The 16,561-nt window shown below is 34.2% G+C and overlaps 1 protein-coding gene across 3 annotated transcripts; it reads right to left on the bottom strand.

Moving 5' to 3' along the window:
* Positions 1–2,573: 2,573 nt before the first annotated feature.
* Positions 2,574–12,423, bottom strand: LOC137831031 (stomatal closure-related actin-binding protein 1). Of its 3 annotated transcripts, none has more exons than XM_068638520.2 (13): positions 12,115–12,423; positions 11,455–11,754; positions 11,126–11,254; positions 9,518–9,610; positions 8,809–8,949; positions 7,528–7,596; positions 7,327–7,410; positions 6,675–6,855; positions 5,023–5,139; positions 4,793–4,851; positions 3,900–4,031; positions 3,325–3,474; positions 2,574–2,955 (listed from the first exon to the last, which is right to left on the bottom strand). In XM_068638520.2, exons 2-13 carry the CDS (start codon positions 11,734–11,736, stop codon positions 2,911–2,913), a joined length of 1,482 nt encoding a protein of 493 aa, XP_068494621.1. In that variant the 5' UTR covers positions 11,737–11,754; positions 12,115–12,423; the 3' UTR covers positions 2,574–2,910. The 3 variants fall into 3 exon arrangements, with proteins under 3 accessions (XP_068494621.1, XP_090159475.1, XP_068494622.1); XM_090303349.1 differs by having other exon boundaries at positions 7,528–7,613; positions 12,115–12,349; XM_068638521.2 differs by lacking the exon at positions 12,115–12,423 and adding an exon at positions 11,901–12,093.
* Between the last annotated feature and the right edge of the window lie 4,138 nt (positions 12,424–16,561).

The following is a 16,561-nucleotide window of genomic DNA, read 5'->3' as shown; positions in this document are numbered from 1 at the left end:
AAGAAAGTATGAAGGTGCAGGAAGAAGCCGTCTTAAAGTGAACCTCACTTAGATTTAGGCAACTTCTTCCTACACCATATCAATTCTAACTTGCACCCTATCATTTTTCTAAATTTCCAAAATTACCCTTATTTCGGATTTAAAAATCTGGAATACTAAATATAATTCAAAATTAAAAAAAAAAATTACATTCCGGATAAAAAATCCAGAACAAAAAATTGAAAATGAATTCTGGATAAAAATTTCCATAATTCAAAATTGTGTTCCGGATATCTAAATCCGGAATATTTCTAGATAAAAGGTTCTGAAAGTAAGTTTTATTTACACCCTTCTTTTTAAGGTTATTTTCGTCATTTCGAAAGGGCATTTTTGTCATTTCCAATAATAGGTTGGGTGTGGAATTGATATGGTGCAGGGAGCATTTGCCTTAGATTTATCAATTCAATCCATATCCACGGATCAATCTCAATATACTCCAAAAATAATTTTTTTGTTATAGACTCTCCTAATGAATGGGTTGAACAAGTATCAAGTCCCAAAATTTTCACGTAAAGGAGATTCGCATCAGATACAAAATAAATTTAACCATTATGACATTAAAATAAGAAATATAATCAATTACAAGTTTCAATAAAATAATCAACTATATATTACTCTTTGGTTACTAAAATCTCATTAATTTGTTTATTACAAGGAAAAGCTTTAATACAAAAGTATTTAACTTAAATTTATAATAAATTTTTATTCTTTATTTTTATTTGGCGTGAAACAAATTTATTTCTTTCTTTATATTTGTAAGCCTAATAATAACTAAAAAATAGAAGTGGAGTAAAGTTTAAAACAAATATTTAAGAGCAATGTTTTTATTATTATATGATTTTATTTAAACATTACATTATCAATAATAAAATATATTTACAATTTCATATCCGCATACACAACTCTTCCATATGCAATTTGTTGAATTGCTGGTTTTAATTATTGGTTTAGTGCTCCGAAGAGACTTTATTTTTTCTCATTTTTCATTGTTGCTTTGTTAAGAACATATGCTGGGTCATCAAGCTAGTGGAACAGCAAAGGGAAAATAAAATCGAGGTAAACAATGGAACCCTTCAACGGGAACAAATCCTTCTATTCGATTTTCAAACCCATGCTCTAATACTAGCCTTCACTGTCACTACCAGGAGATGATGAAAAGAACATGTTTATGTTTATTGCTTGCAGGAAACATTTTTGTCATCTACCTTTGTTAAAAGTCATGTCATTTAGACATCTACTTCCAATTTAATATTGAACGTTGTTAAATAGGCAAGGAAATGTATAATTTACTTAAAGAATTTTTATTTCTCATGTCTAAAATACACACAAAAATCATATTTAAAAGTTGTGTATTTAAAGATCAGATTTTCTTATAAAAAAATCATGTTTAAAACATTTCTATTTTATTTAAAATTCAAAATATTACAAGATTGTTTTAAAGTCGTGTTTTGAAGAGAACTTTTTAATGTATCGTTAGGGATCAAACGCTCCTAAGACACCTCGATACCCAGTACCGACCGTCATAAGAAAAATGTATGAATGTAAAAGTATATTAACACAAATTAAATCGTATGAAAAATTAAGTAATACATTCTTAATTACAGTATGTATGCATCTAATAGTAAAAAGGTGCATTAAGACAATATAATTAGACACAACAACCAAAACAAAAGTATATCATTATTATCAACATACTGCATATTTACTTGAGCGTTAAATAACTTTTTATAGATACACCCCTGACCGAGAGCCGAAATCTGAACACTAGAAAAGGAATTTGAAAAAAAGAAGGAAATCACGATCGAAAAAGTAACTTATTCAGTCGGTAGAAGAGACCGTCTTAACCCTTTATACAAGAATTACCTATTTTTTAAAAATCATTTATAACATTTATAAATATTTTAAAAAGATACTTCTTCGTGTTAAGAAAAAAAAAAACTTAACCACCTTAAAACTACATGCTAAAATATAAAATAAAGTGTCACGGCCGAACCATATTTATTACATGTAACACCTTCTAACACCTTACATCCTCCAAGGATTTATTTCCTAGAAAAATACATTGTAAAATGTATCAATATATATAGTTATAGATGAGCAATATGCGGGACATTATATTCAAATATTGTCGCTCCACTTTAGATGGAGGTACATGGCTAAAGTTGCAAGTGAGTTATTTTATTAAAAAATAATTTCATACTTATAAAAAATAATCAATCCAAGTTACCCCATAAAATCAGTTTGGAAAGTGAAATCATATACAATAATATAGTCATATCTCTGGACCATGTATAATCTTTAATACACTCTCACCCAAATAAATACATTTATCCTCTCACGCTTGAACATGAAAATACAGAATAAAAGGTACTACAACTTAAATATAATATATTTTAATCATATTTTTAAAGAATATAAGGTCTCCAACAATTTTTCCAGCAGTATTTAATTCTGCATGCATTGTCTTCATACTCAAATTAGGATATTCCCATATTTGAAGTAAATGTAGCATGGAATATTGCATGGTGAAGAAGTTTCACAAAATCTTGCCCACAATGCAAGTATTAAGACAAATCCAATAGAGAAAATTTTAGCAGTAATTGGATCAATCAAATACAATCAATTAGCACCTCAAACAATGGACAAAGCTTCCACCAATTATATAATGTAGGCTCTAAAAACTTAAGTGTCACTCACAAAGGCAAACAAAAACATGCCCTGGTGTTGGTGAAAGAAAATTGAATAAAGGAATTCAGACCTCAAGGCATGAATCCTTAGCACAATCCAAAGGCATATTTCACTGGTTACACACTTATAATACAAGGAAAACAAATAATTACAGTTGAGAAAAATAAAATTCAAGGTGAGACATTACGTTTCTAAAGGAGCTTTGTGATCAGGTCCAGCAAGAATAATCTGCATTACAAACATACCAATGAAGACCAAGAGGTTAAAAAAGGATTGAAATGGATGATGGAATGCTTCAATTCTAAAAGACAGTCTCATATTTTACTCCTCTAAATCATGCTTCATTCCAAACCAATAAACACTACTTTTTCTTGGTGTACTTTAGAGAGTAGAGTGTAAATGATAGCTGTTGATTGAAAAATTAACAGTTGACATTGTAATAAAATACATGCACATGTATAACAATATATGTTGAAGATTTTCCAATCAAATATATCATTCACACTTTAACACTTCTAAAGTGCAACCTAAACTTTAAAAGAGTCAAATCCGCCTCAGTATAAATCAAGTTTGTTTGAATAGTTTAGTGAGACATACATTGCAGTCAAATGCAAACCTCCTGGCAAGCATGATGGCTGCATTCCGTTCTCTCTCTGACTCGAAAGCTAAAACAAAAGAAAGACCTTGCTTCGGTTGCCAAAAGACTGCTTGCGCTGCAGCATTTCCCCCTCCTCGAACTCCACAAAGCTTAAGAAAACAAAAGAAAAACACCATATTTTAATGTAAAACAACAAACTTATTACGAAGTGAACTTTAAATCTAAGTCAACCTTAGAGAATTGAAAATTTGCACCCGGTGATATATTGGCATTTGGCCTTATTTCTAATAGATATAAGATTTCCAACACATTCACTTACACCGATAACTGAACATCTCGAACCTAGAACTAGACGAGGAAGGTATATATCAAATCTTGAACAAAAACACTAGAAATATTTCACAGAGAAATATAGCTACGTCACTCAGGGTATAAACTCCCAGAACAACAGTATTTATCACATAAATGTATGTATTCTTTCCGTATTACTAAGACCATACAAGCAAAAAACTATTAGTTGTCACTTATCAGTCACCAAGAACTATATACAACTGAGCACCCACGATTTGAATACCTGCATTGAACTAGAATAGTATTCTTTGGTAATTGTTGTCTTTCCTTTACAGAGTTTCATCCTCATCTTTCCAACATGAAGTAAATGAATAGATTCAGTTGGATGGTCTGAGCCAGTCTGAGTTACAACGACCTGCAATGTGTTAAACTACTATTATTGTCACTGAATATGAACAGATTTTCTAAAACTTAAATGGAAATGTTAACAAAGTGCAAACAAACAACTATAGTTAGTGACAATCCGACACTACTTTTAAATGAAATTTGTTTAAGGACAAAACCATATATACTAGGTTGAAATTTGTTGAAGGACAAAACCATATACTAGGTGAAAACACTGCTCACCTTGACAATCACAACTGTACAACAAGCTTAGAACTTACGTGCATCTTGAATTTGAGATTTTAAACTCTTATCAGAACGCACATGCCTACTCAGTCAAAGAGACTCAAATATCGTCAAAGAACTACTTGACATAAGAGTTTAAGCAAGTGATAATTCTCAAAACCAGATTCACCTGATCAATCATACTTTGATGTAATTTAGTGTTTGTTTCCCAATTTCAACAGCTGCTTCACACTCAGTAAACTAAACATGACTGAGATTTGGTGAATTCACATTTAACAGGATTTGAACTTTTTTTCCAAACACACCCATAGAAGGTTAAACTTAAAGTACTGATCCAAGAATTATAGACTTTTCAACAATAGCAACTACATGTTGCACAACAACATGGTCAATGAGCTATAAAATAGACATCACAAGCAACGAATGACAAGCTTATATAACTGACAATTAAAATGATAAGCTCGGACAGATGTACATACAATTAGCTAAGTATAAGAGGAAGAAGAAAAGGAAAGATATAAAGTTGAAAAGGTCATAATGACATACATTAAATTCAGTGTCATGCTTTCGCACAAGTGCCTCAACATAGGTTCCCAAACCAGCAGCTGAATAAGAATGAGAAATAAATGAATAGCTTGATGGGTCAAAGAACCGAGTCCATTTGTAAATTGATTATACAAAGATCTAGTTTAAATATCAGAAAATACGCAGAAATAAATCCTGTTAATCAATACTAAATCAAAAGAGTACGACTCAGTATAGAAACCAAACCAAACCTGGATCAATTGGACCAGTGGTTGACAATGTGATCTCCTGGCCTTTTGAAATAATATCAACTTGCAATATGCGCCCGACGTCAAAAGGTTCGGGGGCATAAACTGACTTGGTAGCTCCTGATAACATAAAATATATATTACATTATAGGCAAGGACGGAACAGATGCTAGATATAAAATTTAATAACAATCAATATTCCACTACCATGCATCTCAAATGTACACTTTATAGATTACTCCCTTCCAACAGTTAAGAATGGACAACAAAATGTGTAATATAGCTACAAAATTAGTCACGTGCTATGGGCCATAAAAAGAATAGTTGTATAACAACATGCAATCAATGTAAACGTCTCTAGAAGGAAAAGATTTAGCAACCAATGAGAATTTCGCTTAGAGACAAAATATGGCAATAACAGGTTGGCTAGATACACAAAAGGTTAATGACAAAAATTGTGCCTTCAACGGAAAGGTGGCATCTAAAAGAATGGAAGATATCAACAGCGGTATTGGTGATAATCTGAGGAACAGAACAGCACATTTGTGGAAGCGGATGCCACACCAGAAAGGGACAGCTGATATGGAGCAGCGGGTTGTTGTTTCATGATACTTAGCAGACAGTTTCATTTATCTTTTCTTTCTGGTGCAATTCAGTTTTTCATCAAATCTATTATAAAACAGGTAAATGAAGCACTACTATTTATGTTCACAAAATTAACATGTAAAGAGCAACAAGTAGGTAAAGTTCAGGTAAATATGAGATTGAGAGCTTCATGCCACCAGAACTGAAATGCAGGAAAGCATATGATTCAATATAATAATTGATTGGGGGTGAATAATTTAAACTTGTATTTGTCACCATGTTAGTAAGTATCGTATGATTCACGATCCGTGTCGCACAAAACGATACGGTTCAACCCTCCTATGATATGAATCGATTGAATATTCATTTTTGCTCCCGTATCACAACTGTATCGTAGTAAGATGAATCGTAGAATCAAATAGTTTCGTTTTGTATGAATGAGTGGAGATTTAAAAACCCTAATTTCAAAATTTTACTCAAACCCGCGACCCTCTTCTCCTCTACACGAACCTCAACCTCTTCTCTCCTCCGACAACCATCGGAGCGCAACTGCTACTGCAGAGGCGCGCAACAGGTACATTACTAATTTTGGTGAGGCAGTATGAAAGATACATGTTTCCTTTAGATAAAGGACGTTGAGAGAGATCTTGTCTTTTTGAGAAAGTATTGCACACTTAACTTAGAGACAGGGAGAAAACAGGGTTTCTTCAATACCCTGCCCTGAGTACAAAAAAAAAATCATTTCGTTTCCTACTTTCTGATCCAGTTTCTATTACATGTTTGTAGATATATTATGAAAGAGTATATTCATTTTATATTCAGTGTATTTTGTGCCATTTAGAGGCTACTTGATTTGCTATAATTAAATAAAACACTATTGAAATGTCCAAGCGAAGAATGAATGTTATGTTAATATGAATACCCAACCATGGTATACCAAAAGTAGATAACAGTGTACGCAATGAATCAATTGATTGGCATGATCAACTTTAAAGAAAAAGGCATTCTAACAGGCCATGTTGACTTCAAAAACATTATCATTTAAAGTGCAAAACCCTACGAATTTGTACCTGAAATAAGTTCCTTTTTGGCTCCTTCAGTTGCTACTCGGTACCACTGAATGGAACACTTTGAAAGTTCCGGGGCATTATCAGAGCAAGGTTGAATTTGCAAATATGAACCTAGCGTTTCAGCTCCTTCTAATTCATATAAATGGGGAACATTTTCCTCTCCTTTCTTTGTCCTTGATAACTGAAAAAAGAAATGGAAAAAAATCAATGATAACTTACTAAGGAAGACAATCGCATCACTCCTCAATTTTATCAAAGAAACATATTACTCAGTTCAAACAAAAGTATACTTTTATGATGATGCTCAAACAATAACCATTACCATATAAGACCTTCAAAAATCCCCAAGTCTATATCTCACATAATAGCCTCAAGGAAGGAATATGGAAGATTTGAATACATTTTACTTCATTTTAATCATTAATTCCAACAAGTGACGCTCATTAGGCTTGAGAATTTGATGATAAGATACTAGTGTGTATACACACACACACATCAACATATCCATAGTATACACACAGAGAAACACATTTCATACAGCAGAATAAACAAGTACTTCTGAAGTCTTGTACATTAAAGAAATGTACTTCACAGAATCAGTCAATGGAAAAAATCACAACCACTACAAAATGACTTAAGATCATAGTAATACCTCCTTCTGCAGACGAAGATAAAGTCTAGACTTCTCGCCAAGTTGAGCCCTTAATGCTCGAAGCTCATGTTCCATATCCATAACCTAAAATTAATATACAAACAACAAAGAGATGGGGGTCAGGGTACTACAATGAAGTGAAAAGAACATTAAATATTGATCTGTAATGAGATGAAATAAGAACAAAGGAACAATGTATACCTTGCTTGGCTGATGCAGCATTTTGATTCTCCGAGCCTCTTGAACCTCCTTCATTAATTGATCCAGGTCCTAAAGTTCCCATAGAACTAAATTTTGTTAAAATGAAAAATACTTAGTTGATGCAGCACTGCAATATCAAGAGTTACATTTTGTATGCAAGCAGTGAATATTATGATCATTGAAGAGTTTTTGTTATTTGATAATTAGTTTTAAAATAAAATAATATATAAGAGCAAGTCAGTAAAGAACATCTAGAGGAACATTTAAAAAATGTGGGAAAAATCAATAATGCATAAGACTGTCTAGTCTCTCCATACATCAGAAATTATGTAAACACCTCTGAAACAGTCAAGAGAATGGCAAAAAAGAGAAGCAATAAGCACTGTGACAAAAACAATCTATGATCAAAGATTGGTCCTTAAGAAAACACGCATTTTTTTCCAACCTCATACAACAAGAGAAATTCAAAAGCTGCATTATACTACCACCATTCTGGTATCCTAGTTTATCCCCAAAACTTTAAACAGAAATGATAAAAGACTCATTGATATTAAGTGAAGGGCCGCACCCAATGATTCATTCAGAATACCAGACATCATATTCCAAAGGAGAGAAGATGACATACATACACAAGTAAGAAATATATTAATTAGTAATGCAGTAAAAACGAAGAACTATATCATACAGGGTGTTTTAGATTTTCATATGAAGTTTCCTTAAAAAATAATTTCCCTGTTAGGAAACAGGTCAAGAAATTGAAAATACTCACAGGACTTGAAACACGCACTGCATAAAAATCAATTTGTTGATTGGAAGAATGCAAGTAATTCAAGCAAAAGCAAGAAGGAATGAAACACATTACTCTGACAGCATTCAGTTCTCTTTGAAAGTGAAAATTCCAAGGAAGATTAGATTTAAAATCATGAATACAGTTCTGTAGTTTGGTAAAGAAGATATAATGATATAGGCATGGAAATGCCTACAACAAGGAATATCCATTAGTGAAACAAGCACCCAAAATTTGGCAGGAGAAATATCAACTAAACCAAAAGAAACAAAAAATGCTCTAAAGGAACTACATCCTAGCAGATAATTTGAAGAAAGAGGGCAACTGAGCATTAAAGCTCAAGTACTAGTTGGAATTTGGAAATATCAACTGAGGACCTGCCTCAATAAAGGACTAATAATTTCAAATATCAGAAATTCATTATATTTAAGGCAAATGTATTTAAATTGAGAGAAAAATACACTTAACATTATGGAAGAAGATATGATCCAAACCTGTTTCCCTGAAGCTTCAGACATTCTCTCGTGCTCCTGAAGTGCCTCCTCAACTCTCTGAACTGCTGCTCTGGCATTTTCTATTTCAAAACGTGCAAAAGCTCTTTCCTCATTCACAAGTTTCTTAGCATCTTCAGAAGCCTGCAAACAACATATCACGCTGATAAAATGTTGAATAAACTGAGCTGAGAGGTTTCATTCCCTTGACAAATTAGATAGCCCACACACTAGTAGACAGCTAAAGTAGCAGGCTTGCAGCACACATTTTCTTTATTACATATACATTATTATATGTAAATAACTACAAACATGTTATGTGTTGATATTGAGATAAATACTCTCAGATCAGTCTTGCAATATTATAGTCTCCCTTAGAAACAGAAATATTGTGCTCCTTAATTTACAGCACTGCACTGTTTATGTTGTCCTTTGATGTCAGCAGTTGAAGCAAAGCACTTACAGGAAATCTTTGTACCAAATTTATAAATAGACATCATAGTTGCTTTAGGGACTTTTATAACTGACAACGAAGGATCCGAGTGCTGTTTTATATTAATGTTTATAGTAATGCTATTGCTCTTGTTTTGCTTTCTTTGGGTCCTGAATTTTTAGTAAATATAATATGCTCTGTCTGTACAAACCTTTAATTTTTATTTCTCATAAAATTTCAGCTAATATCACAAAAAAAAGTATAAAAAAAATGCATCACCTGCTTAAGAAAATTTGTTAGCTTTTTCACCTCAGCCTTCTCTTGGATTAGTTCCCCTTCCCTTTGAGTCAACTGAACTGCTAGAGCTTCAACCTGCAGAATGCACCAAATAACCTACATTTATTATAATCACAAATAAACTGATGCAAGAATAAATGACCCATACAAGATTGTAACTTCGGCACTGGAGAGGTGAAGCAGCAAATATATTATATAAATGACAAAACTTAAGATAATACAAATTTAAAGAAAAACTATCCCATATGTTGTCATCAATAACTTTCCATTCACTCCCTATTCATTCTTACCACAAACCCACGCTCTCCACCCTATGTATTTATTCTGACCTATCCTGACAGAACAAAAACAATATGAAAAAACAAGTGTTGTTCTTGTTGGATATTTGTTGAAGCAACTCCTTTAGAAAAATATAAACATCAAGAGAATAATAATGTGATGTATATTATACAAGAACTGTTATTCATCCTTAATCACCAACTACACTATTCTGTGACAGTTATTATACAAAGAGTTTCAAATGACCCTAAAATGAATCAGCAACTCTAAAATTAATGGGATAATTTGCTGCACGATAAACTTAAATAATCAACTATAAATACATGATGCAACCAATCAATGGTAGTAAAAGGTCATAACTGACGTATTACGCATCCAGCAACTGGTACATTAAATGCAATCACTTATCAAACAAAATTTAATTTCGAAGGCACACAATGCTCTTCAGAAAATTGACAAAAGGAAGTACTTATGCTGGCACACAAGGAAGAAGTATTGGAAGGAACTTTGAAGAGAAGTATCCTATACCATCTCAAACACAAACTCATGTTCATACCTCCAAAAAGAAATATTATCTTATCTTCTCAAGCTAAAATAATTCATAAACTTATTCATTAGCCACTGCGTCCACTGCTCATAAGGTCACAGCCTACAACTGCCTCTAAAGTTTTGTTTCATAAATTCATTCTTGATTGTAGATGATCTTATCTATAGACCATTTATCCTCAACTATATAGGTAACGATTGTGGGATACAAATACAATACTTGCCAATCAGATCTCCTAGTCCTAGAGGTATGAATGTAATCATTTTCAGTAGTCTGTAGAGCATAAAATTATATCCAATACTTTCATTTATGATATCTATATGATTTAAGCATTCATATCTTCTCACCACAAACTACCAGTTAGCATTACATCACAGTTCTGTGTTTTCCATTTTAGCCAACAGGGGCCACACAACCCTGGCCTGCAGAAACAATGCGTGATCATTTAGATGGACCCTTAAAAATGAATAACAGAGCACAGAATATATGGAATCCTTGCATATGCCAAATGGTACTCTCCACTTTTTCCTTCTCTTATGTTTAAAAATCCAGACTAATTGAGCCTACAATCACTCCTCCCCCGACCACTCTCCCAAGGCATTTAACTTTTAGAGAGCAAAGGTTATCTGATGATCATACTATAATGAACATACTTTAGAATATACTTTCATATGATTTTTGTATTAAACATAAGGATACATAAGAAAATATGATGGTTAGCTTGGTATAAGCACAAACAAAGCACATCTAAAATAGGAACTAACCATAGCAATAGCTTCTGCTACATCCTCCTTGTTTCTTCCTGCCACTCTCCCTTTTAAGGATTGTAGTGCATCTCGAAGCTTCTTCAAAAGAACATGTTTTTCCAGTGAAGCTGCTTCTCTGAGTCTAGCCTGAATTCCACCACCACACAAAAAGATTAGTATTGAAAACAACATGAAGTTCACTGCAAATTATGAAAACTGATAATCTCAATACAAAAAATAAAAAAACAAATTATACAATAGAATTCTCAAGTTGAAATGCTCTCCAAAACTAAGCATTACATTGGTATTACAAAAATAAGTTGAATTCTGAATATGAAAATTATGACCTCTTCAGACAACTTCGCAGCAGCTGCCAAACCCTTCTCAAATTTACTGGCAAGATCGCGAACAGACATTCGTTTCTGCTGCTCCAACAGCTGTGCAGTCTCACGTGCAACAACTTCCTTCATAGATAGCACTTTTGGATCACCCTTTGTCTCCATGATCTGATTATTAACTCCTATTTTGTAATTAGGAAACCGAAGAGAAGCAAATATTACATCCGCCGACACTGCAGGAACTGCATCTTTCTGCATAGTATCCCCAAAATCACGTGTCATCCTCGTCATTTTCACGATCTATCACCTCTGCCAGTCACAAAAAAAATGCAATCTTTAGCAGCAACAGTTGAGCAGATTATGCTCCACTTAAAGCAATCCAATAAATTTTCACAAACAAGCCAAAAGAAAAGGAGCATCACTCACAGAATAAAATAATAACAAAAAAGACATACCCCAAATCAGAAACTAATAAATTGAGATACCATTAATCCACTCTACCCACTAAACTTATTGAAATCAAAATAAAAATCTGACACAGCCCATCTAACAATGAAACTAAACCCTAATCCACCTGCTTATCACATTTTTTTATCCTTTTTTCTAGTTGTAAGCTATGAGGGAAAAGCAAGCTAACCAAAAAGAGACAAAAACAAAACTTGAACTTACAGATCATGAAATGACAAAAAATTGGTACTTGAGTTGGGATTCTTAGATCAGATGCAAAGGGGTTGCTGAAGTTTTGCTATCCACCAACAGGGTAGCAATGAGAGAGAGAGAGAGAGAGAGAGAGAGAGAGAGAGAGAGAGAGAGAGAGAGAGAGAGAGAGAGAGAGAGAGAGAGAGAGAATTGGAAGGAAAGATGGTAGCTTTGCTTTTTGAAAGGAAAAAGAGAATGGCGCCCCAAAGGGTGGCCCCGAAACAAGTTTGTGTTTTAAGTGTTAACGTTTTTGGTTGTATTGTTACATGTCGGATACTCTCTCTCTCTTCTCATGCCTTATGCTTTAAACTCAAAACTCTTTGGCGGGTCCCAACATTTTCCTCACACTTCTTTCCAACTTGTAACTAACAGTAGAAAATTCTGAGTATCATTTGAAAATGAACTTAACATAAGGATTAATCTATTACAAAATAAGCTAGTTTTCAAAATAAAGTCAACATAAATTGTCGTTTTTAAGAATAAATTATTTTCATAGTGTCACTTTTTTGTTCAAAATAACACTGTAACTGTAAGCATAGTGGCTATTTTTATGCTTTATATGCAATTATTATATAACTAACCACTTAGCTATTTGACTTGGGTTTGTTTAAAGAAAAAAAAAAAGGTGATTTGATTATTTTGTTAAAATGCATGATTGTAATGTCTGGGAAAACTACTCCAAATCATGAGTTGTTATATTCTTCTGGAAGGGTTGTTTTCATTGTGTATTCAAATTTCTTTGCAATTCCTTCCCATCAATCATCATCTATCATCATAAATTATCTAACTTCCTATGTACCCGGATACTCATGAACCTTTCACATAATATATATATATATATATATATATATATATATATATATATATATATATATAATGTCCAACTTACATGAACATTTTCAATTCATGTTCAATTTGCTCAAATTTAAGCTTTTCTAACAGTTTAAACGGTGAAATGATTGGATGATAAAATAATATCATTTCATAAACAATATGTAGGTATTATAAAAAAAAATGAATTGATATGCAATTTCTTATAAAATATAAGGACAATTTCAATATTTGAAAAGTTTTTTAAACTATTTTGTGGATATAGTATAATCTTTTATTATTTTTGTAAAAAACTCTGCACAAAATTTATCTAGTTTGCTATAAACCAAACATAAAATCTCTACGTATAGCATTTAGTATTTCATAATACAACTTCGACACAATATAAATATATATATATATATATATATATATATATATATATAGATTTGGGAAAAATACAAAAGGGTATACATAAAATACAAGAAAAAAAATTAATCTTGTTAACATTAACTCTATAAATTAGAATTGGATTATTTCTATAGTGAATAGTGAAGCTCACAAAACATGAACGATGAATATCTTGAGTGACTAAAAAAACTTTAACCATTATATCAAATAAGTTCTTTTGTCATCTTATAATTTTTATTATACTTATTATGTTTATTATTATTAATATTAATATTACTAATATTATAAATATTATTAATAATATGAATAATATTAATAATATGAATAATATTTATATATTATTAATAATATGAATAATATTTATACTTGTTCCGTCCGGTTGACCGGGACGTCTTCGTGCACGACCTCAACAGTCAGCTGGGGACTCCTTCCCGCTGGTTGCCCGTGAATTCCTGCAAAAAAGAGGACAAAGAGGCGCCCTAGCGGCCGTGTGCACTCCGACGCTCAAGTCAGCCAGCAAGAAACACCAAAAACTGTCCACCCACGTCTCTGAGCACCGCGTATGGCACTCTCAGGGTGGTAAAAGAAACTGTGTATATGTGTGTGTGTTGTCTCCTTCAGGCAAAAATATTCTCCAGTCACTTGTACGTAACCTTAAAGCACGGGCAAGCAACCAAAGAGTTTCTCGTAAATTTGCCAAAGGTTCCAACCCTTTTTCTGACATCCTCAGCGCTATTTAAACTGCCCCAGCATTTAAAGCGCCTTAAAGCGCTTTTAAACTCAAACGTAACGCACTCATTAAAGCGCTTAATTACGAAACGTAGCGCATTTAAGACGTTGAAACGCTTGGGAGCCATAATAGTACCTGAATGCTCGAAAGGGAAACTGTATTGAATATCTTTAATTACCTGGCACCTGACTAGAGGGTGTTTCTATTCCGGCATTGCTGTCATACACGTGGAGGGCCTCACGACGCCATGACCCCATCTGGGGGCGTTTCTGCCCATCTGGGGACGTTTCTACGTGTGGGTCCTCCTGCTTGGGAGTGCTACTGCGCTAGGGGTGGCTTTTTGGGTGCCAACTCATGCCCCCAAGTATCTCGCCACTTACTCTGAGAGCGTGTCTGCCTTCCTCTCACACCCTGCACCCGGTTATCCTGGGCGTGACCTTCCTCTTGGGTCGTATCTGTCCCGAAGGCGTCTCTGGGGCAGCAGGGGTACTTCGCGAGTCAGGCTGCCCTTCACTGGTACTATCACTATGGCCTTGAAGCCACCTTTTCCTTCTCTTTATCACTTTCCCGAGATATCGGGACCTGAGGCTTTCCCACGACGTCGCTCCCTCCATGGTCTTTCCTACCCATGGGTATCGGGGAACCACACCGTGATTGCCTTGCTTTTACACTGTTTGATCTGGCGACACCCTGGTTGGGCGACGCCTCCACCCAGGCGACGCCTTGCCTTGGCGACGCCTTGTCCTGCCTTGGCGACGCCTTGTCCTGCCTTGGCGACGCTTCCTCTTGGCGTCTCTACACCTGGGCGACACCTTGAGTTGACTTTGACTTTCCAGTCATTGACTTTGACCTTGACTTAGTCAACGCCCTGATACGGGACGGTACAATACTATTAATAATATAAATATTATTAATATTATAAACATTTTTAATATTATAAATATTATAAATATTATTAATATTAATAATATTATTAAATATTATTTTTTTATCAACAAAGAATAAAATAAATTAATGAGATACTTTAGAGGTATCCCAATCCTTATACAAAAACCTACATTCCAACCATCATGTTTACACATCCAAAAACATTGAGAAACCAACCTTCACTAACAAAACCATGGCTTTTAAAGATAAACTGCATAAAATACAAAAACCTGATAAAGCTAGCTGCAGAAAAGAACCTAAAAAACAGAGTTATGCATTCAAATTCAGCCTAAAAAACATTAGCCATTAATTCTTCGCCTGGTTCCAGCTGCACATTCCAATTCTAGCCTCACAACTTCCTCCATACTACTTTCCTTCTTTCCATTATATTCTGCAGACAATTCCATCATAGTCTCACAAGTTATAGAACCAACAAATGAACCAACCGCTAATGTTATATAAGAAACTATGGCTGGAACAAAATTAGCTATAGAATCCTCCACCCAAATAAGAAAAATGTCATAGCAGGGAAAGTAGATTCCACTATTGGAACTACAAGAGCTATACCAGCAATTGTGCCTCTCCTCAACTTACCAAGCCTTCCTCCCTTCCCTACACCAAAATAAGGCCTTAAATCTATATACTTCCTTTGGGCTTCAGAGCTAGGTACCCCCTAAAGCCAAGAACAAGTCCTTGATCTGAAATGCAACCAGGCAAAGTCCAGTCCAGTACTTGCACATTGCCTTCTTCCCTACAAAAACCTAACACCTCCAAAACTATAGCCGTAAAACCATCCTGGAGCTTTGGTTTGGAATCTAACCAATAGAGATGGTGGCAGCTACAACACAATATCTTCCTTAGACTTTCAAAACAACACCTTCAATCTTATTGTTTCCCTGCTCAGAAAAGAAACCAATTTGCAGACCATAATTCACTACAAGACCAAAAACTACATGCACTCGCCGAGATAGACCACTCCTTGCAACAACACTAGACTGTTATAATTGTTGGCATAGACATGACATAAGATCTTAAAACCCCCATCCACCGAACAAAACTCTGATTGTTCCTGTGGTGTAGTGCATAATCCCAATTAAAGAGATTACATCAGTATAAACCTGAGGAGCAGAACAGGTCTTCCTACACTAGTTCTGCCACAGTAGATCTTTTCCTGCACAAAGAGCTCTGCCCCATCTAAAGGCCCCCTCACACCTTCTTCAACTCTTCACTTGACCGAAATCCTAACCTCCCCTCTCAGCTCATTACCAAAAGCTCATTATACAAGGGAGGGGATTCAAGACCCAATCCACAAAGGAAAAGTTATAAGAGGGTACCTTGTGTTTCAGCCACAGCCACAACCAAGATTTGAGTTGAGCCTTGTGAAAAATCTCTTCAACATCAACTATGCCTTGCTTGAAAATCACATTGTTCCCCTGTTCCCAGATACTCCACACTATTGATGTCCAAAGACCTTTCCAGACCAAGTTTTGCTTGTTACTTACCTGAACCAGATGAAAATTCTCAAAATGACACTTCAGA

This window comes from Phaseolus vulgaris, chromosome 6 (genome assembly GCF_051622355.1).
Source record: "Phaseolus vulgaris cultivar YP4 chromosome 6, ASM5162235v1, whole genome shotgun sequence".
NCBI lineage: Eukaryota > Viridiplantae > Streptophyta > Magnoliopsida > Fabales > Fabaceae > Phaseolus > Phaseolus vulgaris.
This window is presented reverse-complemented; position numbering and strand designations above follow the sequence as displayed.

Excerpts from the sequence above, each read along its gene's own strand:
- LOC137831031 (XM_068638520.2), bottom strand. The coding sequence starts at position 11,736 with ATGACGAGGATGACACGTGATTTTGGGGATACTATGCAGAAAGATGCA. Across the intron at positions 7,597-8,808 it reads CTGAAGCTTCAGGGAAACAG|GACCTGGATCAATTAATGAA; the intron begins GTTTGGATCATA and ends TGGGAACTTTAG. Across the intron at positions 6,856-7,326 it reads ATCTTCGTCTGCAGAAGGAG|TTATCAAGGACAAAGAAAGG; the intron begins GTATTACTATGA and ends TTCTTTTTTCAG.